Source organism: Geospiza fortis, unplaced genomic scaffold (genome assembly GCF_000277835.1).
Source record: "Geospiza fortis unplaced genomic scaffold, GeoFor_1.0 scaffold206, whole genome shotgun sequence".
NCBI lineage: Eukaryota > Metazoa > Chordata > Aves > Passeriformes > Thraupidae > Geospiza > Geospiza fortis.
Genome location: NW_005054311.1, coordinates 7219380 through 7245571, shown reverse-complemented (window position 1 = coordinate 7245571; position 26192 = coordinate 7219380). Strand labels below are relative to the sequence as shown.

Sequence of the window (26192 nt, the reverse complement as noted above, 5' to 3'; positions counted from 1 at the left end):
AAAGTTCCCCACCATGAAATGAAATGCAAGTTTTTTAGATGAGGCACAGCAGGTTTCCCTTTATGAGTCCAGTTTTAATTTCATTACACTTTTTGGTGCAATGTTGTAGATAACATAACTAACAAATTTTCTAAAATCTTGACATTGAGTAGAAGCAGAATCCATATCAGTAAAGTTAGATGCTTAGTAAGAGAAGTTACAAGCAGACTTTAGAAATTCTTTTAAAAAAGCTCATCATTACTTTCCTGAAAGTGTGATGCTATGCAACAGTCTTGCCAAAGTATGGATCATATGAAATTACCATGTCCCTAAAATTCTATTGAAATCCCCTCAATGCATTTCCTCTTTATATCTGCATGGAATATATCAAGTTGAAGGTACATAGGATGTAAATATTTGTTATAACAAGTAAATGTCCACTATTCCCATTTACCTCTGAACCTGCCATATAAATTGGCTACTTACATATTGGAAACAGCTGAAAGAAGTTAGGAAGACTGAAAACAAGCAAAGATCAGATCTAAATCAAAACACAACATATTTTAAGGTGCTTTTTTTTTCCTAGTCCATTGACAACTTCATAACCACTTTCCTAATTGTATACAGGCAAAACATGTCATCTAATAGTAATCTTATCTATTCCCCTGACTATTTCAATATCTGTGCAGAAAATGCTATCTTCTGTATGTTGGTATTATGTTGTATATCAGTGTCATTGAAAACCTGTCACAAACCCTCTATATTTTGTTCCAAATAATTTATTAAACCAGTGTTGTGCCATCAAATGACCCCTACAAACCTTGTATGGGAAAACGGCACAATAAATAATGCTTTATGAAAGCATTTCTTGAGAGCATAAATAATTCAGCCTTAATAATGTATCTTGAGCAGGTGAACGTAAGGATTTATGTGCAGAATATTCTAATATGTTATTATAAGGACCATAACAGTACATGGAGAAAAATGAAATTGTATTTCTTCTTTCCATATTTTTTCTACACTGCACTGCAGCATATAGAAAAAGGCTACACACCTCAGAGCAAGTAATATTTGTAAGAGGAAATTAGCAATGCTTGAAATTATTAATTTTTAGAGTTGCAGTCATGCCAGGTGCAGAATACTCTCAAATTACAATGGGTTATAGAGGTTTTGATTGTTTTCAGCACTTCTTCAGGACCACCAGAACTGTATTAAACCCTAGCAATGTAGGGTCTAATGTATGCCCCCCTAAGGGAAGAGCTCTTTCTTCTGAGCCAAACATACTCGGTAACACGTCAGAGAGTGTGAAGGTATTGCACATTGCAACATACATTCTTCATTTTTATTGATGCTAGCAAGCACTTTAGAAATTTTTAATAAGTCTGGCAGTAAGTGCGTGCCATATCATTTCAGGACAGTGATGCACCCTACATTTGTTGCTGCCAACTTATGGTTAGGAAAGCAGAGACAATGTCAGTTTGAAGGTTACTTTGCCATCATACCTTAAAAATATCATGGCAGTAGCTGATAGTACCTTTAAAACCAGTAGGGTGGCTAAGACTGTCACCCCTGTAAGCATGACCTGGGAGGAGAGGTCAGTTTCTGGACAGAAGATGTGCCCCTTGCAGCAACACTTAGTGCAGGGACACCGAGTTCCAAGAGGTCATTTGTAAAAGAGGAATTTATTAATCTTGTCTTTGTCCAGTGAAGTCAAGTTACAATCTCCACACAGGGGTCAGCTGCTTACTTTAGATACTCTAGCCTCAGCAGCTATTCTGCCTTCTGACTCTCTGAAGATTATGTTCAACTAGTGCGGTTTTTCCAGCCAGAGAAAAGCTGCAAACTACAGTGTTGTGACTCTTCATCACTCTCTTGCCAAGTGCCAATACAACAGCATGTGAAAAACATGTTGGGGAAGACTTTGAAGCTGTAGATTCCTGTGCCCTGAGCTGCCTGTATTGGAGACTGGGAAATGTAACAGAAAGTTTCCAAGAAAAGAGGACATTGAGAAACTTAATCTCCTTTCCACTGAGGCAATTTGCCAGGAAAGACCTACCGTAGGCAAAATTTGGGTAAAAAGCCTCTTCTCAGAAAACAACAAGTTTGGCTGGGGAGGAAACATAAAGACAACTGGTCATGTCCTTAATTCCTTATTATGTTTTGCTTAACCTTGGCATTAGTGGAGTAATACAAGCCAGGCTTTCAAAATCTGCCCCAGTGTTTCGAAAAACACATCGCCTGTTTCAGAGTCATAACAAAAATACCATTGAAATGGTTAAAGCCTGGGACGTTTGAAGTCACACCATCATCATACCAATAATTTGGCTGGAGAATGTTTTGTGCTAGTTAAACTGGGGACCAACTGACCATATTATAGCCAGATTAGCAGTGGTGAAGGCTGCTGGAGGGAATGAACACTCAAAAGTTAACTTAGATCTATACGGAGATAATGTGATACATATGAACAATTTGGGGGACTTTATCAGTGTACTTTCATGTTAAGTTTTAATTAAATCTGCCAATCTTATTTTTTCTTTTTATTTTTGGTGTTTAATTTAGTGACTTCCACCTCATTCTAGCAGCCTTTTTAATGACAATCCACCTGACTTTGTAAAATTTTCTCTTTTGCATTTTCCTCTTCTGTAGATTTTCTTGTTTTCACCATATAGGTTTTTCCCCCTTGTCTTTTCCCATCTTTGCTACAACATTCTCCCTTTTTTTCCTATATTCCTTGCTCCGCTCCTAAAAACATTTGGTTACATCTGCTGTCTGCCATTCCAGAACTGGATCTCCATCTCTCCTCTCCAGTAACTGACTTTGGTGGGAAAGCAATGATGTCCTTTTTTTTTTCCAACAAGACATTGTTCAAATCTCCTATTGGGTGAAAGCAGGACCAGGCAAACCTCTTTTCCATTCTCCTCCATGAGGGCCTTTTGCCCGAAGAGATCTGGGTGTGGTGAGCTCAGATAGCCTGCTGATGCTTTCATTGCATGGGCCACAGGGAGGGGACGTACCTTTCATTCCCTCCCCTACAAAGAGCCCTACCACAGCGTCAAGATGATGAGAATCACTGAAGCAGAGGGCTGAGCCTCAGGGCGGGAGGGGGGAATAAATAATGGCTTCTTGTCAACCCTCCCTTCTGCATTAGGCTGCCAGATGATTGCTTATTCCTTGCTCCCACCCACACGCTTCATGCCACCACCAGCATTTTTGGCCCTTTGTGGCTGAGGTTGTGGGCTAGTCAGCTGATGAGTCAGCTCCTGTAACCAGTGCTTTTCCAGCTCCACATGGCAGGGATAGCTTGGGCGGAAGAGTTTCAGCCAGCACTATCTGCATGGAAGATGGGGGCTGCTTGGGCACGTCAATTGGCTTATTTAGAATTTCACCATTCTGCAAATAAAGGGCAGGTTTCCAGGGGTGTGCAATTCATCTCCTCTTGTTGTCTTTGCATATGCTCTGACACATGAAGTTTTGGAGCTACACCCTGTATGCCATCTGTTAGTACGGGAGTGTGGAGTGAACGGGAAATTCAAACTTTGAATAGGTCAGGAAATTCAAAGTTTAGTTCTCACAGCAATTAGCTGCATGTTGGTCTCAGATGGTAGTGTAGCTCATCGGGTTAATGCACAAAATGAATCTTGCGCCACAGCTGAGCTCCTGCGCCGCAGCTGAACTTGGCACTGGGACCGAGTGGGAGAAGAGAGGATCAGAGCTCTGAAATACCTTTGTGCCTCCTCAATGCTGGGCAGGCCTGGGCCTCTTTAGTGCTTCCCAGGGGTCAGAACACCCTCTGGGAGTGGTGCACGCAGCCTCTTGCAGCTCATGTCAACTGGGGAACATCTGGCCAGCGGAAAATGCAGCAGGCAGAAGAATGTTCCAGCTGCCCTGTTCCCAGCCTGCCCCATCCTGCCTTGACTCTATCAACTCCCAGCTTTTTTTGCCGTGGCTGAAGCACAATGGTTAGGTACTCCAGCTCCTTCCCTCCTTCTCCACACCAGGCAAAGGCCATGCTGCACTGGGACGGGCTGTATGAACCACCACATGTGGAAGTCTCAGCCATAGCTAGTGACTAAACAACTAAACAATTGGTTTTCAACTAATTTCTACAGCTGCAGGATTTGCTGTCCTTCTCAGTCTGCCTAGTACAAGCATATTTCCAGGCATCTTTTCTGTGATTCTGACCAAGCTAGACCTTAATTTACACTGCAGTAGCAAAACACTCCTTTCCTCCTCGTCCAGACAAAATCTGACCATTTTCAAGTATGTACAGTATTTTGGGGCAGAAGGAAGAGGGTGAGGATAGAAGCGATTTTGTGAGTAAGCTTGCTATAATTTTTATAACCAAGCCATTCAGGAAGCCTTAGGTTTGAGTCTAATAACTGTAATTTGTCACAGTACTTAAACCTATTTCTAATGAAAGAATACCTCTTAGTAGCTATTTAAAGTCAATTTATTAATTTAAAATGATTTATGGTACACTAATCTGAAATGGTTTGATTTTGGATTATTAGTTGAGGTATCAGTGAACTCTATTATGTTTCTCTGGATAATTTTCAGATTAAATAAAATCCTCCACTAAAATAAATTTCTCTGGATATTTTTCAGATTAAATAAAGTCCTCCACAAAAGGACTAAAAAAAATAACATATAGGTAGATTTGCAGCTAATCCAAATTACTGGATGCATGTTCTCTATATGTACAGATCTTTCAACTATCAGGTGCAAGATATTAGGAGCTGTGGAGGGAGTGAGGAGTTTGTGGTTATTATTTGGAAGTTGGCACATGAGAAGTCATTGTTTATCCTGATTTCACTGTACTAAATTACTGACTAGTTCTTCCTCTAGAATTGCAGATCCAGTGGGACTTAGACACATGTATTAGCTGCCTGCTTGCATCTCCTTAGAAAATGGAGCAATTGGCCACACTGTCTTTGAATAGGAGAGGTCATATTCTTGAAAAAAGATTAGCGATATTTTGTTTTCATATAGTAGGAATTATAAAAACGACTTTCAGAAAGGCAAGATTTTTTAGGTACCAGCTCTGTGGCCAGACTGGCATGCAGAACAGAGCTGAGCAGCAGTATTCTAGCAGCTGTTTACCCTCAAATGCCCATACATCAAGTCATTCCTGCAGTTAGCAATTATTTCTTTGCCAGCTGTCTCCAGAACAGTGTAATTTGTTGGTATAGGTAAGGTAGCTCAACAGCATTCTCACGTATCCCTTTCCATAGCTAGGAAGGAAAAATTGCCATGTTAATTAAATACTTGCATTAGTATCCAGTGCCGTTTTTCTCTAGATAAACTTCTTGTGCTTCAGCCAAAGTTCATAAACAGGGCCAAATCTGTTTAGGCAAGAGTTGATCCTGTATATTTTTCATTTCCATGGGAAGTTGTTGCAGTGATAAATGAATGGGCACAAATCAGTAACATAAGATTTTTCATTTCCATGGGAAGTTGTTGCAGTGATAAATGAATGGGCACAAATCAGTAACATAAGACTAAAGGTAATATCTTCAGAAGTCTCAGAACTCTTTGAAAGTGTGGCTTATCTTCAAAAATGCCTGCAGCTTTGTCTGTACTGATACTGTTAGAGGTCACTCTAGAGGCTGTCAACCCCCTCCCTTTTAGGCTGGCATCTCTGTCTCAGCACCTGCACCAAATTTTGACTGAGCTGAGAAGCTGCAGTGATGCTCAGCACTGGAGGTTAAGCCTGCCTCTACAATGTGAGTGCACTGGGCTCTGACAGTGAGGTCCACCAGCAGTAAAATCACAATTCTCTGTCCAGCTTCCAACCTAATTCCTCTCCATAAGTACAGGCCAGACCTGGAGCAGAGATAAGGCCAATTTTGGGGTGTCATTAATTTCATATCAAAGCTGGGTTGGGACGTTATTTGTGTCAATGAGAAATGGCAATGCAGATGGGAGAGGGCCTGTCCCACTGCTGGGTGAAGATACACATCAAGGTCAAGCCTAAAGTGTAAAAAGCCCTTGTTTTGGATGAAGCCAAGGGTGCTCAGCCTGTGGCTGCATCTCCAGAATCCCTGAAACTGTCTGTAGCATGTATGGGCACACCTCAACAAGCTTTCACCTGTTTAGTGTGCCTAATAATAGCAATGAAATTGCAGGACAGTGCAAACTGCATCCCACACTGTGAGTCCTCAACAGGCTTAGTGCTGTGCCCTCATTCCTATTGTTACTTTATTTAAGCTGGATTATAAAGCTGGTTTGGGCAAGCCTGTTTGTGCTGCCATTAAATGAAATGTGTCTGCACACTAATCCTCACAAAATATCAATGAGCAATATAGCCACGATAATTTTTTTTAATTGTAGGCTTCAAAGTAATTTAAAAGCTTTTGAAAACTTTATTTCAGGTAATTAGTGCAAATAATTAATGATGAAACAACAACAGTTGCTTTCATAGCGTTAACTGCTTGTGAAAATAGGCCAAACCCCCCATTCATTGGGTAGAGTTGACTTACCATAAGAGGAAAAATATTTTTAACTTCTTTCTTTAAATTCCCCACTGCCTCTTATCACCCAAAGTCATTCCAGCCACCACCTGCAAGGCATGTCCATACAGCAGATCACTATATTGGTAATTTGTGGGATACTTGGCTAAAATAAAGTAGACTTTTCTGACCTAGGAACAAGGTCTGACTGGAATTTATTGTAATTTCATAGTATTTCTTCAGAGTCAATTCATAAGCCTGTTTTCTGGTTTACTATTTCCATAGCATTGTGTTTCTCACAGTGTGGCAGGGCAATGTTTAATTCAGGGCAATCGTATTTGTTGCTTATTGAATCTAATGTTTGTTTGACTGTTTACCATGACTTTTAAATATCTTAATTAGCATAATTCACAGTAGCACCTGTTTGACAAACATGGACCTTTAACACAATAGAAAGGAAGAGGCTAACTAAATATTTGCGAAAGGTGCCAGTATCATTTAAAAGAACTGTAGAGCTATTTAGCTTCAGCTTTTATTTAATTCTACTCAGGCAACAGCATTCCATCCATATAAAAGTTGAAGCTATATGTTTCTTCCCTGATCAAACTGAAATAACACAGTCCCACGACATATTTGGGGGGAATCCCATATGATAATACACGTGTGCCTTGTATCTGTGAGCGCTGAAAGGATGAGCTGCCTCTTTAAAGAGCTTCTGTGAACCTGTACTGTAGTAAGCTCTGGTAGGCGAGGGGTTGCGTGACTGCAGCAGACTCATTTGTGACCTCAGAAAAGTGGTTATGAAAGTGATCTCTTGATCAGAGGAATAGAGCTCTGCTGCCTGCCAGACCAGCAATGCAGAAATGAGCCTCCTCCCTGCAAATCTGCCCCGGCAGGAGAAAAAGCGCTCCTTTTTTGTATGCAGCGTAATGACTCCTCTGAAGAATTCTTGCGCTTAAAACAAAGTGTACTCTAGAGTATACACTGCCTCCAGTTAAATTTCACATTTTTTGAAACATGCAAGATCATCTTTGCTTTTTGCTATTTGTAGTTTTCACTTTCTTCCTCAAACCTACTCTTATTTTCCTTAGTGTAGAGCTAGTAAGTCTTGTGTCAAGGTTTTTGGACTGACTCTGGCAGTAAGCCGCAGTGTATATCCAATGGAGATCATGCTGTATGTAACTGGGGAAAATGCAATAGAAATGAATGCTTATTTCACATGATGAGTATAAAACAGATCTGATGAATCGGTAGGTAAGAAATCATTGGTTTTCATCCAGAGACCTGAGACAGAATAAGAAGCACTAGAAGTAATTTATGTATCATAGTTCTCCTTATACACACTATTCACCTGGCATTGATCACTCAATGAAAACTGCAATTGGCTATTACTGAAAGCTGCAATTGGCTGTATTGAAGGCATAATCCTATATGTTTCATGAATGAGATACAAGATTCCTGTCCTTATCCCATAAGGAACACTCGTTGCTTTGGTAGCTTGCTATGAGTCAAGGCAGCAGGCACCTTTGTAGGAGTCAGACTTGCCTGTTCAAGTCAATGACACATATAGAAGAGTTGAAACTGGAGAAAAGGTTATATTTTATTAGCTAGGACTTTGTTTCTGAAATACAGAACACTGGTTTTCCTTATCTTCAAATGGGACAAGTCTGATAAGAACTCTGTGCCTGCCTTGTAATTTTATCACTATATCTAAGTATTCTCTGGTTTTAAAAATTGAAAAGCAAATCAAAGCAGGGACAAAATTTACAATCTTTGAGCCTTTAAATGTCACCTTTCCTGCCTTTTATAAAGACCAAATTTTTTATTATGCTCAGAAAATTTGAAGGTCCTAATTCTGGCTGTTCAGGGACAATGGCACTTTTGAGAAACTTAGTTTCTCTGGTGCTGAAAGGGAGAGAAAATGTAAGCCCACTACTGGTCTGTTTAGGGTCTTTGGCATCTGCTTGGGATCTTTCTCTGAGTATGGAACATGGCTGTCAGGAAAGGCAAAGCAAAGCCTTTGTGAGGAAGTGAAAAATAAAGGTTATTGTAGTAATTGAATACATTGTGTGCATGCATTTTATATTTCTGCAGAAGGTTCCTGTTCTGCAAAGGAATATATTTTTGGACAAACCATAGTGTCTTCTCTGCAGGGCCCCTGTCTTACGAGGGATTCCAGTTGGGAACAACATCCATCTGTTTGGGTAGCTTTGCAGGACTAATTTTTGAAGGCATACATTAAAATATTAATGTGGATAAAAGGACATTCAAGAGATCCAGGGGTTGTAACATAATGAGTTTAGGCTTCTGGCAGTTCTGTTGTCAGATAGTTCTTAATTTTAAGCTTTAGGTAAGATTGTCATGCTACTGGTTTTCTTCATCATTCCAAAAGGTTCTGGAATACAGGTCAATATTTTAAAATTACCCTGGAAATTGATTCTGAAATAATTTTAAAAAAAACTTTCAGATAATGTCCCTGATGTTTCACTTGCCCTTATCTTGTCTCAGCCTGTGTTTTTACTTCCAGAATTAGAAAATCCAAAGCTTAAGGACCTCCTCTCAGGCATATTTTTCCCACTGCACATTGGGTGCATTTAACTTCCCAAGGCTTTATGCAGCCCATGCCATTGTGGCAACCTCCACAGGCAGCAGAAAAGGCCAAGCAGAGCAGCTCTGCCTTAGAAAGAGAGTGCCGTGTTCTGTGGGGTCTCTATGTCTGTCTGTTGTTGTGCAGCAGTGAGCTGTGATATCCAGCTGATTTAAAGGTGGAGATTCCCATATTCCCTCTGTCAACCATGCTTGCTTCTTTAAGTACATTGGAAAGTGGATGTGTCTTTACCTTTAATATTTGACACAGCAAGGCATCTATATAAATCAGATATTAAATAATTGTTCTTCTAATGTTCCTGACTCTAAAACTGTTGGATCCAGATTTGGTTTTCTGGGTAACACATGCACATCCTGTGCACTAAGGTCTTAGTGTGAATAGATGCAGTGTTTATTTTATCTTAAAGGTTTCCTTTATCCTCTCCAGATCGTGTGCATTGGCTATTTTTAAACAGTCTCTTGGATGATGTACTGATGTATTGACACAGGCTCTTGCAACTCTCTTCTAAGAGATACTGACTTAAATTCTTGGAACCTGCAGGTGTGGATTTAGTCTGTGTCTTTCCATGCAGAATGGTGCAACAAGAATTACAAAAGCACAAGAAATTGAGGAGTGGAAGATCAGGGACAGCCTGAATCACAGTCCTGGAAAAGAGGTTATCAAATCCAAAAAGGGTAGCAAAGATGATGTAAATCTCACATAACTTAGTCATTGTCAGGTTGATTTAATAAGAAGGGGGAAAGATGCTTTCTTATGTATTTTTCTCGTTGCATTTATTTTCATGCTTGATCTTTGATTTGAGTTTTCCTTCAGTGATTGATTACTAAATGTTCTAAACTACAGATCAAAATTGGAGGGGGTAAAATGATGCACATCTTCTGTAGCTGATTGAGACTAAAAATGTTCTGGTATTCTCAAAGTAAATCTGTTATCAAGACTTCATTGCATTTCTTCTGTAAAATGCAATGCTTACAATCACCTTTCCAAAAGTGGGAAAGATTCCTGTAGACTTCAATTGCTTACTTATGAACACACATAACTTCCCTCTTAGCTGTCTTTTCAGTAAAAATGGTTTTTGGTCTCATTACTTATGTTTCTGAAAAATATTTCAGACTCAAGTTTATTTCAACAGGCTGTTTATCACTAGAGAATGTTTTTTGTTGGTTTTGGATGCAATAATTAGTCACAAGCTGCTCTTTCATCATATGCTTAAATTTAGTTACATACAGGCTTTCTCATAAGGTTCTGATTTTTCTTATTGTCACTTCTGTGATATACTTTGTTTCACGTCACAGACACTGCTGTTGTGCATCTGTTGTTTATTTTCTGTCTGCAACAAATTTTGTGGACAAGGCCATGGCATTGCAGTGAGAATAAAACAACATAAGAGATGCACTACTGTGTCACACCAGTGGTCCATCTAGTCTGGTATTCTCATCCTCAAAATTGCTGTCTTTTATCTACTTTAAAGCATTCCTGTGCTGGTGTTACAGGGCACTTCACAGTCCTCATATTGTGGGGTTGGGCAAACAGCAGTTCCACATTCAGTTTATCCGCTGCCCTTATAATTTTGTAAACCTCTGTTGTGTCTCCCCTAGTCCTTCCCAGTAAAAGCCACAGCCATTTTAGCCTCTCCTCAAAGGGCAACTGCCTCTGCTGTGGACATCAGTGTCCACTGATGTATTATTTTTGCTGGGAGAATCAATCCTGAAAAAATGGTCTAATGACAATGAAATAGTATGAGCCATATCAAACGAGGACAACATTCTTGGGCCACAGAGGGAGAAAACACCAGGAATTCAGAGGATATAGAGAACCCATTTTTTAAAATGTATCTGGACGAGGGAAAAGATGAAAAGCTATTCAGACAAGAAGCCATTATGAAGAATATTTTGAAGAATGGGGAAACTCTTCATTTTCGATAGGTCACGTGCTCCATAGATCCTAGAATCAATGTGTCCTGATGTGCTTTTCCTCATCATCATATGATGATCAGTGAGATTTGCTGAGATTCCACTCAAGCAATCAGGAGGTAACAGGTCAGAACACACTGCAATACACTTAAGGCTCATTGTGGATCAGTTTGGTGAAGTCACGAATGAAAATATTAAACTACATTCATTGTACATTCTGAGGTCCTTACCTCTGGAACTAACCAATGTTAAGCAGACTTTCTAAATACAGAATAGTTCTCTGAAATTAATCTTTTTTCCTACTCTAAACTTATGCTGGATATCAGGATTCTGATTAATGGACGTGTAATTTAAAAACTTAAAGGTACAAGGAAGAAGTGTTGGAATCATCTTAATTTTTTGTGGGCGATGTGGGTACTGATTTGAAACTGAAATAAATAGTCTGCAGATTTCTTACGCAAGGTTGCTGATAAATCAGGCTTGCAATCCATTTTGTGGCTTGAGAGAATAACCCATTTTTACTTATCTTTTATGTGTTTATTCAGAAGGGTGTGCAAGCAAATATTCAGACAAGCTAATGTATTAAAGCTTAATTAAAGAATGGAATAGTACACAGATAAAATTAAGGCCCCAGGACTGAACCTATAAGCCAATAAGTTTCCGTGATCAAATCATCATATTTAATGTAGTAGAAAATAAAATGGAATTGTGAAGACAAACAGGAAGACTGTTACTTGGAGTCTTACATCCTGGTATAATTTCAGAGGACTGCATGTCTTCAGCAGTCTTGTAGCCAATATAGTCTACCAGACCAACTGATACCTCAAATATTTACTCACAGTGATGCAAACAGATCTCTAAAATACCTCCTTTGCCAAGGCACAATGTGGGGCTGTCTGCTGGGGAGATCATCTGTTGAGTCATATGAAGAGAGAAAGGTTGCAACAGTAAGCTATAGAGAAGAAATGTGTTTTCTAGACAAGTTCTTTTGAGTCTGTTGTTTGTGTAGTTAGCACACAATTTGTCTCACGTGGAGCTTTTCTCTGGATCTGTGATCCCTCAGAAATTATGGGATAGGGGAGAAGTTACAGTCCCAGGCGACATTTAAACTTGACATACAAATGTGATTTCTTATGAGATACAGATAGAATAAACCAGCAAAAAACAGAAGGGTTAATGACTTATTCTCCATATTTATAAAAGCCACTTTACCATTCTCAGCATTTCTTAAATTATTCTACACATTTGCAAATGAAGAATTGTGGGAACAGGATATGTCCATCCAGAATCTACCCTAATGCTCATTCATCTAAAACATTAAGGAACTCCTTATCTTACAAAATTAATCCTGTTTTTAATTACATAATGAAAGTTTTCCTGGAGGGAATGAGAAATGTACATTATTGGGACTACTCAAAAACTCTGAGGAACCTGTCTATGAAGTTAGCTCTGTTCTGATCAGGGTGAGTTAGACCAGATGACCTTCAAAGGTCCCTTCCAACCTACAACTTCCTACGTTTTTGTGATTCCCTATTCTGACTCAGTTAATAGACCTGGATTCCCCACAGGGGAACCACTTTCCTAAAGCTTCGCAGAACTCCTTACACTGCAGCACAACTGAACATTTGCAAGCAACTCTTTTCAGCTTCTCAGCTTGCTGCATGTAAACTCCATTTCCCAAAGGCACACAGGCCTCTTTTTCACATGCAAGAAAAAAAATACCCTGACTCAGTCTCCTCTGTAAGAAGTCCTCAGTTTGTGTTTCTTCTTTCACCTGCACCTGGATTCTGATGCTGCCTTTTTGCTGGACTACTCAGTACTGCCTGCCCTGGCATAGAACCAGGTCCATCCCAAGGACTCCATTGATCATGAATTACAATGCCAAACTGATTCTGTTCCTGAGACAAACTTGCTTGACTGTTAGATCAAGGGGGAAACGATAAGACTGATGGGTTTTAGAGGGCAGAGTGAAGAAGATGGTGGATTTTTTTCTGGGAATTGGAGGAAGCACGCCAGGTCTTTCCCAAGGCAAGTCCTTCTCCCTTTCTTGCTTGCTGGAAACCCTGTCTGAGATTTCATCCTCAGTATATTGTCAGATCACCACTAAATTTTCTAATGAGCCAGATCTCTCAGATCTGACGTTTGGAGGAATGCGAGCTTTCCCCCTCTTTTCTGTAGAAATAATTTCCACGTGTACTTTTACACATGCACAGTCAGCACTGGCAGCTGGATCACTGTTTTAGAAAGCTTATCTGATCTGCAATAATTTCTAAAAACACAAAACCCTCCAGTGGAATATAGTGAAACGGACCGTACTGCTGTTCGCTCCAGCAGAGCGTTTTACTGTTTGTGAAGGGATTTGACTCTGGGGAAACGCTCCTCACCCTTCGCACAGCGGGCTCTCTCCCTTCTCCCTGCTGCACGAGAGTTATTCTTCTGATCCTTTACTCTAAGCTCCTTTGCTTTTTTTAGGCAACTTCCAGATATCTGATACAGTATATAATGAGGAATTAGGTTCCATTACACCAAGGCTTAACCTTCTCGAAAAGCATTCAGCGCTTGCCAGGAGTCATCAATATTTAACAGCTGTTGTTATTATGAAATACTTCATAGGGTAATGCGGCTCGTCTGCTCGCACGCAAGGGTTTGAACGGCGGCCAGGGCCCTGTCAGAGCCGCCGGGAGATTGACGGGCGGCGAGCCTTGCGTGACAGCGGGGCCGGGGTTACTCAGCACTCTGCCTCCTCCGCAGCGGGGACCTCTCCTCCCCCTCGCCTGCCTTCAAAAGGGCTCTCCGGACGCGCCGGGACACGGGCCGGGGGCTCAGGGGGGCGAGCTGGCCCCGCCAGCCCCGGGGAGAGGAGGGCAGCCCGCCGGTGGCATCGCTTTGATGCCCCTCTCGCACGGGGGAGAATGGATGAGGCTCGCTGGGAAAGGGGAACAGTGGTTCTGCAGGAAAGAGCGGATGGGATCTGGAAAGCAAAAGGGTTCGGTTTGTACCTTAAATAAATGTCACACTGTACTCGAGAAACTTCAAAGGGAAGTCAGATTTCAAAGCATCCCTTAAGAAGAAGCAGACTGGGAAAACCGCTAAGTTGGGAAGAAAAACTCTGCATTACTGCTAGTGTAATTTCATCTGGCGTTCTGGTAGCCTCCGCAACAGGACCAAGCACCATACAGCTTTTATTCAGCTTTTGATTCTGTTTTCTGATTTCTTTCCCAAAGCATCTGTACTACCTGTGTGTTATGCAAACGTCCTTTCCATCTTGTTTGGCAATATATAACATCAGTTCCTTATGCTGTGTATTTTTTAATTTCAGTGTTCATCTAATGACCCCCATCCTAATTGTCACTCGGTGTTCTCTGTAACACAGCCAGAGGAAACAGATCATTTCAGTTCATGGCTTTAAGTTTGTTAAGCAGAATTGCTCATACTGAGTGTTTCCTAGTCAATTTGTTTTGTTTTCTCAGTATTCAGAGTAACACGCATAGCTGATTCTTCCTGCAGCTAGAAGATGCAGGAAGAGAGACCCTGCTCTCATTTCCTTTTGAGTAACAGTTACCAAACGTAAGATTTGCATGCTCAAAGCAGTGTCTCTGAATTTGCACTCTGGATTCAGGCATTTTCATCCACCTCTTTTAAGAAACAGTTTATCCCCTGGGCATCATTGGAAAGAACTGGTAGTCCCTTGCAGGAGGGACTGAAATGGATTCAGTAGCCTGAATCTGAGGAAGAGTGTGTGGTTCCCTTCCTACACCCAAAATGAACCCAGACAGGGTGTTCAGTTCAGGAGCAGTATCCCTTCACTGCTCATTTCTTGCCTGTGCTGTTGCTTGATGCAAGCACCTGGGGCAGCTGGGGTACAGTTTGGCCCCATGTCAGCCTGTTACACAGCCCAGCTCAGCAGCTACATTTGCTAATTATTTTCTGAAAAATGAAGGCTGTGCTTGAGCAGGATGAGGTACAGAAACACTCCAGAGAATGTAATCCCGTGGGTTTAAAAATGGTTTTGTGAGACTCCTGAAATCTCCATCCCTTTGAACTAAAGAGTATCCTGCAATGAATAAATGTTCTGTTATTTCTGGGGCAAAGGGAATGGCTGGTTTCATAATGCTTCTATAGACTGTGTTAGGCAGCTTTTCTTTACAATATTCCAGATTTGGCTTTCAAGCCAAGGTGTTTGCAAATGCAGATAGCAATGCTCATAGCAGAACTGGAGGCTTGAAAGAGGTCTTAGGTTTTTACATTGTTCTGGGCAGAGACAGTGCAGCTGTGAAAGGCTCAACAGCGCTATCTGAGACCATCCTGCATTCATTCATCCCATTTTATAGTCTCCTCTGTGGACTTTTCTCCATTAATTTACTGTCAATTCTAACTCTACATTATTTTTTTGGTTTCCACTCCTTTCACTGCTTTCAGATTAGAAATTGAAAAAATATCTTCAAATCTTGGACCTGTCTTCCAGGAAATTGCATAGGCCGTTTTATTTCATTTTATTTCATTTTTTTTCTCCCTCCTCTTCTTCCTAACCCCCTGTCCCCTTGCCCTGTATATTTCCATAGTGTTGTCCTTTGTAGGACCCAGCATTTCCAGACTTGTTGGCTTTTAATGTTGCATGGGATTGCACCATGCACACCAGATCGCATGACCTTGCAAAACTGTCAGCCCTGGTACATGCATCTCTGGTATTTATCATTCTATGGTATCAATATGCTCATTCATCTTCTTTGGCAGAACAGCTCCATCTTCTGTTTTGTTTCATGTTCTAGAAGTGCAGGCTGGATACATTGAGCTCAGAAAACAGTCTCCGTGTTACCACTTCCCATCTCCTGAGTTTGCTGGTTTTGAACCTGGTAGATGAGCGCTCTGCACTGACCATCCAAAGGGTTGCCTCTCCCATAGAAAGTCTAAAACTCCATAAAGCTAAAACTCTCAAATTATTATTTCTTTTTTACAGCCAGCAGCATTCATTAGACTGCCTGCAGTATCCGCTTTGCTCTTGCTCCACTCTTGATACATGGGAACTCCAGCAGCACGCATTTACCCCTCAGGTCACTGAGTCATCCTTTGCTGGTTTTTATTTTTCAGCTTTATTTTCAGACAATTTGCTCCTCCCTGCCCACCAGAGACAGTACTCCTGCATTCTCAAGCTCTCATTTGTTTTCATCATAGGCTTTGCTGTTGCTCCAGAGGGACACCATTTTATGAGATGTCTAAGCTTGATCACAGCTGTCTTGGCATCAGGGTCTTTTCTATCAAGCCACCCATCATAACCAAAACTTGCTGTCCTGTTCTCTCTCATGATTCTTGGTGGTGACAGGGGTATTGTTAGACTCTTCTGTTTTCTCTTCCCTGCTTTTCTGCCTAGTCAGATAACATCTTGCAAGTTTCCCTCATCTGCCTGTCATATCTTGCATTTCCTCCTCCTCCTCATTTCTTTCAGGACCTGTGTGATTTTCTGCCTGTCTTGTTCTGCTTTCTCCAGGTGACAGGCTATCACCAGCACCTCTCTTCTGAGGTGTCACTGCAGTATCAGCCCAGCTGTGGGTGGATTAATTAAGTATTCCCAGCGTGGGGAGGCAGAAGGAGAGTGAGCAGTGAGTGACGGCTCTGCTGCCTCGGGTGCAAGGAGCAAACGTTCCCATGTCTGAGGAGCATTCTCTTCTTGGAGCAATGGTCTTATTTGTCTTTCTTTGATGGTGCAGTGGGTCTCCTTGCACTCAGGCCACTGAGAAGGGCAGGCTGTGAAACGCATGTGTGTGGCCCAACATATCGGTAACTCTAACTGGCAAAATAACATTAAAATGCTTTCCATTTGGAGATGGAATTTATAGTAGCCAGACGAGTTGCAGAACAAACATCTCTTGTGCTTCTGCTGCTGTGTTTGTATGAGCCTGAAGGCTAACATGCAGGCAGGGAGCTCTGGCCCGCTCAGTTGGGTAAAATAATAGTTTCCACTAATGATGAAGCTCAAACGGATGGAATTTTCATAACACCAAAAGAGCGCATCAAAGAAATAAACCTTCTTTTCCTCTCACCCCTCCCTGTCTGTCCTTTAACCTGAACAAAGACCACAAACCACCATGTCAGTAATTACAAAAACATATTTTCTGAGGAGGGAAACTCTGGAAGTGGCCATTGGAATAGGGGTTGGGCTTTTAAAAATTGTTGTGACAAGGTATTTAAAAGATGTGTGGATGTGGCACTTAGCGACAGTTTAGGGGCAGAGTTGGCAGTGCTGGGTTAGTGGTTGGACCTGATGATCTTAAGGGACTTTTTCAACCTAAATGAACCTATGATTCTATGTCTGTTCTTATAGAGAGGCCAACAGAAGGCCTAGCTGATCGGGGGGACAAACTAACCATTTCCTATTAGCTTTAATAGCACCCCAAAATGAAAATGCAGATTTAAGAATCTGTATATTCTACTCACAGCAGCCTAGATTACATGTCTGAATTCCCAAAATTATTTTGGCTGGAAAATATGGGTAGGGATCTGTTTAAAGCAGCTTGGGATTTTCCTGATGTGCTTTCCCATGCCCAGGGGAGGGATTTATTACATCTAATTATACATTTGAGATAATTGCTTTGGGCTAATGACTGACATTATCACTTGCAGCAAATATTTACAATGTAAGCTAAAAACTATCACAAATATTCAGTTGGTGTGGTTCTGAGTTGCCATTGTCTTTTGTAAAATGCTGATGTATCCTGCACCAGTCCCTTTCCAGGCTGTTAAATTGATAAGGAACTCTTGCACGGGCTCAGGACCTTTAGAGGCTTGCTGTTTCTCTCCTTATTCTGGTTTGGTACAAACTATTTCTGCCATCTAAACCCTCTTTTGGTGGGGAGGTTTTATTTTTGATTGGTTGGGTTGTTGTTGGGGTTTTTCAGGTTTTTTTTTTGTGTGGGTTTGGCTTTTTTTTTCAGAGGGGTGTTTTGTTTTATTAATAATTTCTGGCCTTGGCTGTCCCCACTCCCCTTTGAGTGGGGAAGGGAAAATGTGTATCAAACGTCCCAGATAATACCACTGGGATGCTCTCCTCTCCCATTCTCTCCATGAAAAGGAGAAAAACCAGAAAACTGGATCTCTGTTTGCTACCAGGATCTCTGTATGACCCTTCTCTGGAAGTATGAGTGAAGCTGACTTAATTTTTACTGACCAAGTGATAAAGGCAGGTTCCAGTTGTACTCCCTAAATGAGGCTGAAGCCCAAAAATCATGTAATGCCAGCCTTCTCAGAAATTCTTTAATTTTCCCCAGAAATGGGATCATATTTTGCAGTGATTTTGCTGCACAGTACATTGGTAGGAAGAATCTGAGCATTCAAAGACATTTGAGATCAAGCAATGTGGAGGAAGAGCACTCACCAGTTGAGTTTCCCATGAAAGCTTAACCAGATAAAAGCTTTTTCCCCTATTATTAGAAAAATATATGAAATTTTAATTGATAATGAGAAATATTCATTAATTTCATGGAGTAAGTGACATGCTAAAAAGAAACTTTAAAACTCTGTGTAAAAATGAAACAGTTTAGGAACATTCCCTTGAATCTTACAGTTAGGTTGAAGCTTGTAGAAATGAACAGGGTAAAGTGAGACCAAAAATAATCCGATGTCAAGGAGATCATCACTGAAAATAAGAAACTTATTCACTCCCTTTTCTTCTGATCTATATAGATGTTTCTCTGTATTGTCATAATACATATTTTTATAAACAAAACAACTTGCTAACATTCTTTTGTTTCTTTCCTGTGGGTTTTGGTTGTTGCTTTATGTAGAGTAGACTAATGGAAAAAATATGTTCAATAAAAAATGTCATAGATATTTCATATAAAAAACATCTGGACTGCAAAATATGTATCTATCTCCAGCACAAGGAGGAAAAAAAAAAGAAAAGAAAGTTGTCAGTAACCAAGATCCAGACCACAAAGACAGTAATCACCAATTAAATTCAATGCATGTTAAATGCCTAAACAACAATTTTAGTCGTGACCCTAATCGTTATGATTTCTAAATCGATGATAACTCTTTCCAACAGCCATTCAAGAAAAGCACTTTAAGAAGCAAGTTGGCCAAACGATAAAAGAAGACAATATCTCTAACAAGACTGCTGTACAAGAAGGTGGACTTCTACTAGAAGTGAGTGAAATAATGCTGGGTTTTTCCTGGATGTAATTTATTCAGTTTGATGATATATTTGGGCTGATGATTTGTGGCAGCTTTGAACAAACAGTCTGTCTTGGTGAGACTCTTTCAAGGGCCATACTCGTGAACATTTCTTGCAAAAGCAAGACTGGCAGTCATGACAGTCACAGTCAGTGTCTATTTCAGAAATTACACTTTGCACTCTTGCTTGCATCCTTGAAATTACCAGTGAACCCCAGCAGGACAGTTCACAGTTCTTTTTCACTTTTAGGTTTATTTTACTTGGCCCATATTTTGAGGATGTCAACATGAGCTTTCCTGGTTTCTCATCTGAACTGAGAATATTCTAGGATATTTTAGTTTATCCTACTTCCTCAGCTCTGTGTTCTGCACACACACCGTGTCAGCAAAAGTTATCCTTTATATGCATTTTTATCCTCTTTAGGCTGACTTTATGTTGGCAGAGCAGCATAAAGGGGCCATGCTGTTACTGAGAATTGGATCCATTAATTTTAAGGAAGAATTAATGCTGCTGTGAACTACTGAACCAGCCAGAGCCCAGCAGTCCGTCCCAGATACATCTGCATTTCAAACACATGATGTAATAATGCCTTTTATACACTGAGGTCCTTGGAAATTCCTATGTGATTAAGATTACATATGTTGTGATTAATATTACAGTTGTTCTGGATAGGATAATATTCATGGTATAAAAACTGTGTTTTAATGACAGCCCTGAGATGCATGTATATGTAAATTAAATAATAGCCTCCAGCAAATAATTGCTGAATACTATTAAATTAAAACACATTTTACTATGAAATCAAATACCATAAGTTACTCAAGTCTATGGAATGGAAGCTGGCACTGCTTTCCTTCCTCTAAGTATTTCAGAAAACTTTAATTTTGGATTTCAAAGCAAGTAACACAGAGGCATCTGATTAGTTACTGCTGCTGCCAAAATAAGAAGTTTGGCTGTCAGGTGTCATTTTGCAGCCGTTTCCATTCTCAATGAATAGGGAATATGGCGTGTACAATAAATGATGAATATGGTGAGTATATAAATTTTAACAAGGGTCTCCTATATTTAGTCTAAGTTTTGTTGTGTGTACATGACAAGCCCACAAGTTAGAATCACTCAGCATCCTCAAACAGTAGACTGACTGCTGTGAGCACATGGAGAGAACACTGGCACACAATTGGGGGCAGGTTACGAGAGACTGCTATTGCTAAATATGCTCTGCTTATTTATGGTATGCAGAGTCACAATGCCTCTGAATGCAGGGGAGATATTTTATCCTGGATCATACTTAAAGTGGATCATTAACTGGATGATTAAGTGCATGTTAATTTGAAGGTACTTGCCAGGCTTCATTTATGGGCACGTCTGACCTAGAATAAGAGGGTGAGTTTTCCTTAGGGCTTGTCGGGAATGTTCTCTGAGGACTGAGTTTGGCTCGGAACCTCATTCAGTGGTTATGGCACATGAAGAAAAGTGGGTTTTTATGTTGTTCAACCAAATTCACCATGTTGGTTATTAAGAACTGTGGGGTTTTAACTAAATATCACATTTCTGATTCCTTCCAAGAGGACGCAAACCGTGGTTGCTGTTCTTTGTATATTGACTTGTGAATCTGACCACTTTATTTGCTCCCAAAAGATCTTTTTCAGCTGTTGAAAACCACTTTCCGTGTCATGATAACACCTTGCACTGTGCAACCTCTGCTTTATATAATACAAACCAGAATAATCGGAATCACCAAAATATGCGTGAATAATGCTGTTCCTGAGTGCAATGTTAATGGAAAATCAAGAATAATTGCTTTTATTTTTTTCCTGGTGGGTATAGTTACCCTGCATTATGTATGGAGAGAAATATGGGATAACAAGAACCTAATTGCTGGTAAATAGTGTATCTGGGACTCTTGAGTCTTGGAACAATGCAGCATTTCCCCTTTCAGCTTGAAACAAAACAATGGAATTAGGCTGTCTTCAAAATATGTTTAAAATGTTTTTTATTTCTAAAGGCTTCTGCTACAACATGTGCTTTTTATTTAAGATTTTATGGAGATTTTTTACAGCTATAATCAAATAGCTTTCATCAGCAATAACGGAATAAACAATGATACCAGTTTATCAAAGACTTTTTAGTGGGGCACAGCAGGTATCTAAACAAATAATTTCTTTTGGTGCTTTAAGATAATTTCTTCTGGATTAGAGGCTTTGCTTGCCATCTTTGTTTCCCTTTCAAGGGAAGATAGACAAGTCTCTAAGAACCAAAGTCTAATTTTACTAAGGGGGTTTTTTAATATGTCCCATTCTTGCAATCTTTACTGTCCTTTGAGCTTTCACATTCCAACAGTTTGACTGCAGTAATAATTTTTAACGTTGTACTTTCAAAATATTTTCCAAGACAGGTGGTTTTGCAACCCCTGTGCCCCAAGCCTTCTGGCAGAAAAGGGGCACATTCAGTTTCTGAAGCCTGTTAGTGAATACTTTAGGAACACTGGGCCAAACCCATAACCAGAAAAAGGGGAAAATAAGTTGTATTGGCAGTCAACAAATCCAGATAGAGTTTATGGGGTGATGGGGTGGAGAAACACAATAAAATGGTGACTTGGAAAAATAATGAATCACTGGTGGGTATCTAGGCAATAGCCTTGATTGCAGGATTCATCTCATGGCTGTTAGCCACCTCCTACTCTTCCCCCCAGCTATGCTGTGCTTGTAATCTTAAGTCCAGACTCAGAGTCTGCACTATGGTGGAGGTAATTGCCCATCCCAAATGGCTGTGTAACTGTCATGTGTTGCACTATTCACTGATCCCTGGAAGAATTAAATGCCTGCTGTGAAGGGGGAGGCTCTATATGGACTTGCTTTCTTAATGACATGTAATCAGGCATCACCCCGTCATCATCTCCAACACTGCTCCTTGGGTAACCAGCACTCGGGCTCCAAGCAGCACCCTGCTAAAATTGTCACTTGGGTTTTATTGACCACTTCATAGTTGCTCCGGCAGTTTTTCTGCTTTTCTGGACAAATAATTGATGTTCAAATTTCTGTCCCAACCCTTGCTGCTAAGGATGTCCCTTCATGGACTTCTCTTTTTTGTTATGTTTGTTGGTCTTCTATTATGCTCTTGCAGGCTGAAACATAGGGTTTATGGCATCTCTGTTCCCAGATATATTGGACATAATTCTTTTCAGGTGTGAAAATAGTGTTTTATAACCAAAACGTCACAATAAATATAAAGAAATATGGACAATGCAGGCAGCTCCTGAACAGATGCTAGTGGAGTAAGGCTGCCTGGTTCTATCACGCTCTCTTCTCACTGAAGAATATTGATAAAGGCCAGACATGGCTTTTTTTGTCATTTCTATGCTTACTGGCAGTTCAGACTCTTTCAGAGAAGATCCATGTTGCTTTTCAGGATGCTCCAAGCCACACTTTTGTACAGTTCAGGGTCAGATTTCCATGAGTCTTCTTCTCTTCAAGCTTTAGAGCACAAGAATCACATTCCTGTGGTTTTGTCTCATGTTTTTATTTATGGCTGCATTGAAGATGCCAGTCATAAGACTGTCCTGATACTTCTTATTCAGTGACACTGTACATTCCATTTAATACCTTTATCAAGGACCTAGATAAGGGGATCAAAGGCACCCATACTCAGTCAGTAAGACACAAAGTTGGATGGGAGTGTTGGCCTGTTTGAGGGCAGGAAGGCTCTGCAGAGGGATCTGGAGAAGCTTACTACTTATTTAAATTTTTTGACAGACACTTTGATGTGCCTGGCATCTTAAATATCTTAAAATCACACCCATATGATCCTTTACTTAAAAAATAAATCAATTACTAACACCTTCAAAACCATGAAAGCTACTTTTGGTGGTGCAACCACTATAATTCTCCACTGATTTTAATAATCCTGGCTTCATTACGTTAGCTACTTAAACATATAAAGTTGGGTTGTTCAACCTGAGCTTCCATGTTTTGTTCTACCAAAGCATGCAGAAAAATTTTGTTGATTTTAGTTGTAAGTAGAAAACTAGTGAGGCACTTCAAGTTATTTAGCTTCTGAACCAGCAGCATTTGTGCTTGGTATTAGCTGCTGGTGCAAAGCTACAGCACAATCAAGTGTAGATCCTGTAGCACACAGAACAGCCCCTTTTTCACTCAAACAAGTCCTTTATAGATTATTTATTAATTCCATATCACAGGTTTGGAAATTCTGGTTCTAACTTGGTAGCTCCCACCAAAGTCAATGAGGTAATTTTTTGACAGCTTTAATATCCAATAGACCCCAGGTCTTCTTAATCAAAACCAATGAAAGTCAAACTTTTCATGCAAGCAAATGAATTAGGATTTGACACAATGTAAATTGAAAGCTTATTATTTAACATTATGTTGCTACCTTGGAAATGGATGCAAATAATAATCTTTCTGGGAGTTACTTTGGAGAGGTGAATGTGCAAATTTTGGCACTGAAATGCATCTCCCAGTGGCCTCTACTAACAGCTTGAACTAGAGTTCAAGTTTCATTCCGAGGGAGTTGGAAAATGATACATTAGAAAACATCCTATTGGTGCTGTTCTTCGCTCTGCATAAGGAAATAACATAGGAAACCCTTTCCCACTTGGTTTCCTGTCATTTTTTTAAACTTGTTAGTGTAATTCCACTTCCTCCTTCCAAACTGATTTATGTAATCAGTTCTTGATAAAGCTGGGCTCTTGAAAAGATACTCCGGTTTGAATTTCAGTCTGAGAGCAAGAGATTTTTACTCTTCCTGTTATTTTAAAATTTTAACTTGAAAAGGCAAATTGTAAGTCCAACAAAGTGCATGGAGATTATATGGTTCTATGACCATGGCACAAATTTCAGGAATCAAAAGCTGGTCTGGAATCCCTCTTCAGCTTCCCATAGTGCTGACACTCTCTCAGCACAGTCCTTCTGAACTAAATCCTGATAGATGTTGATACAGTGCTTCATTTTCTTAATCTAACTTGTTTAAAACTGGACCATCAAAATAGGAAATTTTTTTTCCAGTTAATACAACTTTTTAAAGTTACCCAAACAACGCTTTTGCTTTCCTTTGTTTTCAAACATGAACCTTCTCCCAGTAATTTAGATGACATGATTTAAGCTGACGTTAGTCACTTGGGATGACTTACAGGGAATTTATCCATTAAAAGAAACCATAAATGGGATTAGGAGCGCTGTTGTATCACATGCGTACATTCACTTTCTTCTTGCCAGGCATAGGCAAAACACAAAGGAACACTTCAGAGGCCCTGGTCCCTTTTCTTTCTTTCTTTTCAAATAGGCATATTTCTAAAATCCAGACTTGAAATTTGGCATGGCCACAGCTCTGTGCAAAAAACATCCTTTCTCTTGCCCTTTAGACAAATAACTAATGTTCTCGCTTATTCCTTTCTTCTTTATTTTTCTTCTTCTCTAACAAATCTGGATAGAAAAGCTATGACTGCTAAATTCCATTTGCTCTCTCCTCCAGTCCTTAGTGCTACTGTTATGAGTGCAACAATCATGATGCTGCCACAGTGCTGAGGTTTCTGAAATACAGGAGGTGGCACCATCCGACTTGACAGGGGGACAGAGAAAAACAAAATCATGTTATCCCCTCCCTTCAGATTTTCAGCCTAACTAAGAGAAAAGCGATAGAAGATGGATTTTGATGGGCAAAATTGTGTGGAAATAATGAACAAAATGGTTACCACAACACACATAATGTCTGAGAAGCTTGACTTTTGCCCGGACTTTTGCAAGAGATTTATGGAGGGATTTGAAGAGGAATAATAGGTACTTCTGTAGAGGCTTGTTGTGGAGCCTTTTTGCAAATGGGAAAATGCCAGTAAGTGCTTCTTTTCAGATTTTGTGACATGTTGGGCTGATCAGAGTTAGTATTTATCTTCTCCAACACAAAATTACGGATCACAATTGAGAGGGAGCAAGCTGGGAGTGGGTTGGAAAATCAGGACAGGCAGCCTATGTTCAGTATGGCAGAGCAGGAGGAGCGGGCAGTCAGCGCAGGTGTGTGGTGAGGAGAGACAGTTATCATCCTCTGGCTGGTGCTGGCATCAGGAAAAGTGTCTCCATTTGTCAGGAGACAGGCAAACCTGCTGTCATATGAGGAGGGCTGGCTGAGAAACTGTACCAGTGAGCAGAGCAGCTGTCCATCCATAGCTTTAAGGTGAAGAGTCAATAAGCCCTGGGCACAGATGCAGCTCTGAATCTGAGGCTGCTGTTGCTGTCTCCAGACTGTTCATCACAGCCAACTCCACCCGAGCTCACTTTTCACAGCCGCTTCCTCTGTTTCTGCTCAGGCTATTTCGGTGCCTCTTGGACACAGTCCAGTGGCCACATAACTTCCTCCTCAACAAAACATATTCTCCCATTTCAGCTCTCTGAGTTTTTTTTCCTCTCACTGACTTCAGAGCCAATCCTTGACAACTATTTCCACCAGTCAATAGGTTTGGTATCTGTGTCTGAGCCCTGCATGGTACAGATGCACCAGGACTTGATCTGCTACTAGAACTGACTTGCATTCAGGCAACAAAGGCATTCATAACACACTGTTCGTTTCATATCAATTTCTCCATTTGCTTTTCAGGAAGCCTTTTCGAAGATGGCATAGTCGTATATTGCAAAAAAACCCCTGAAAACATAGAGGACATAGAAGACACACACGTACACTTTAAATAATTGCAATCCTACATTGTTTAACTTGTCTTCAACTGGTTGAAGTGAAATTATAAATGAGCAGCCTAAACTGTATTCACAGATGACACTTGCTTTCAGTATATTCCTCATTCTCAATTCAGAAAAGCTCATGAGCTGCAGGCTTGCCATCTTCTCAATAAGATGAAGTGATGAGCAAGAAAGCAGGTCTAGGCCAGACTGTGTTCAGTCTTGAGAGCTTTTGCAAATTTGTGGTGATTTTGTCATGGAGGTTTTGGAAAAAACTCTGTTTTACTAGAAATATCGAATACATCCCACTTTCACTTTTTTTTCTGCCTTAGTTAATAAAACTTAAATGCTCAAACCAAAGCAGGGGCTTGCAGAAGAGACTTGGGGAAGGATTCA

At 40.3% G+C, this 26192-nt stretch overlaps 1 protein-coding gene across 1 annotated transcript in view; it reads left to right on the top strand.

The window, feature by feature from the left end:
- Window positions 1-26192, top strand: part of AHRR (aryl-hydrocarbon receptor repressor) — a 62721-nt gene that overhangs the window by 17519 nt on the left and 19010 nt on the right. The window contains exon 3 of the mRNA XM_005419336.3: window positions 18988-19088. Within this exon, the coding sequence (XP_005419393.1) occupies window positions 18988-19088 (101 nt within the window). The remainder of the gene's footprint in view (window positions 1-18987; window positions 19089-26192) is intronic.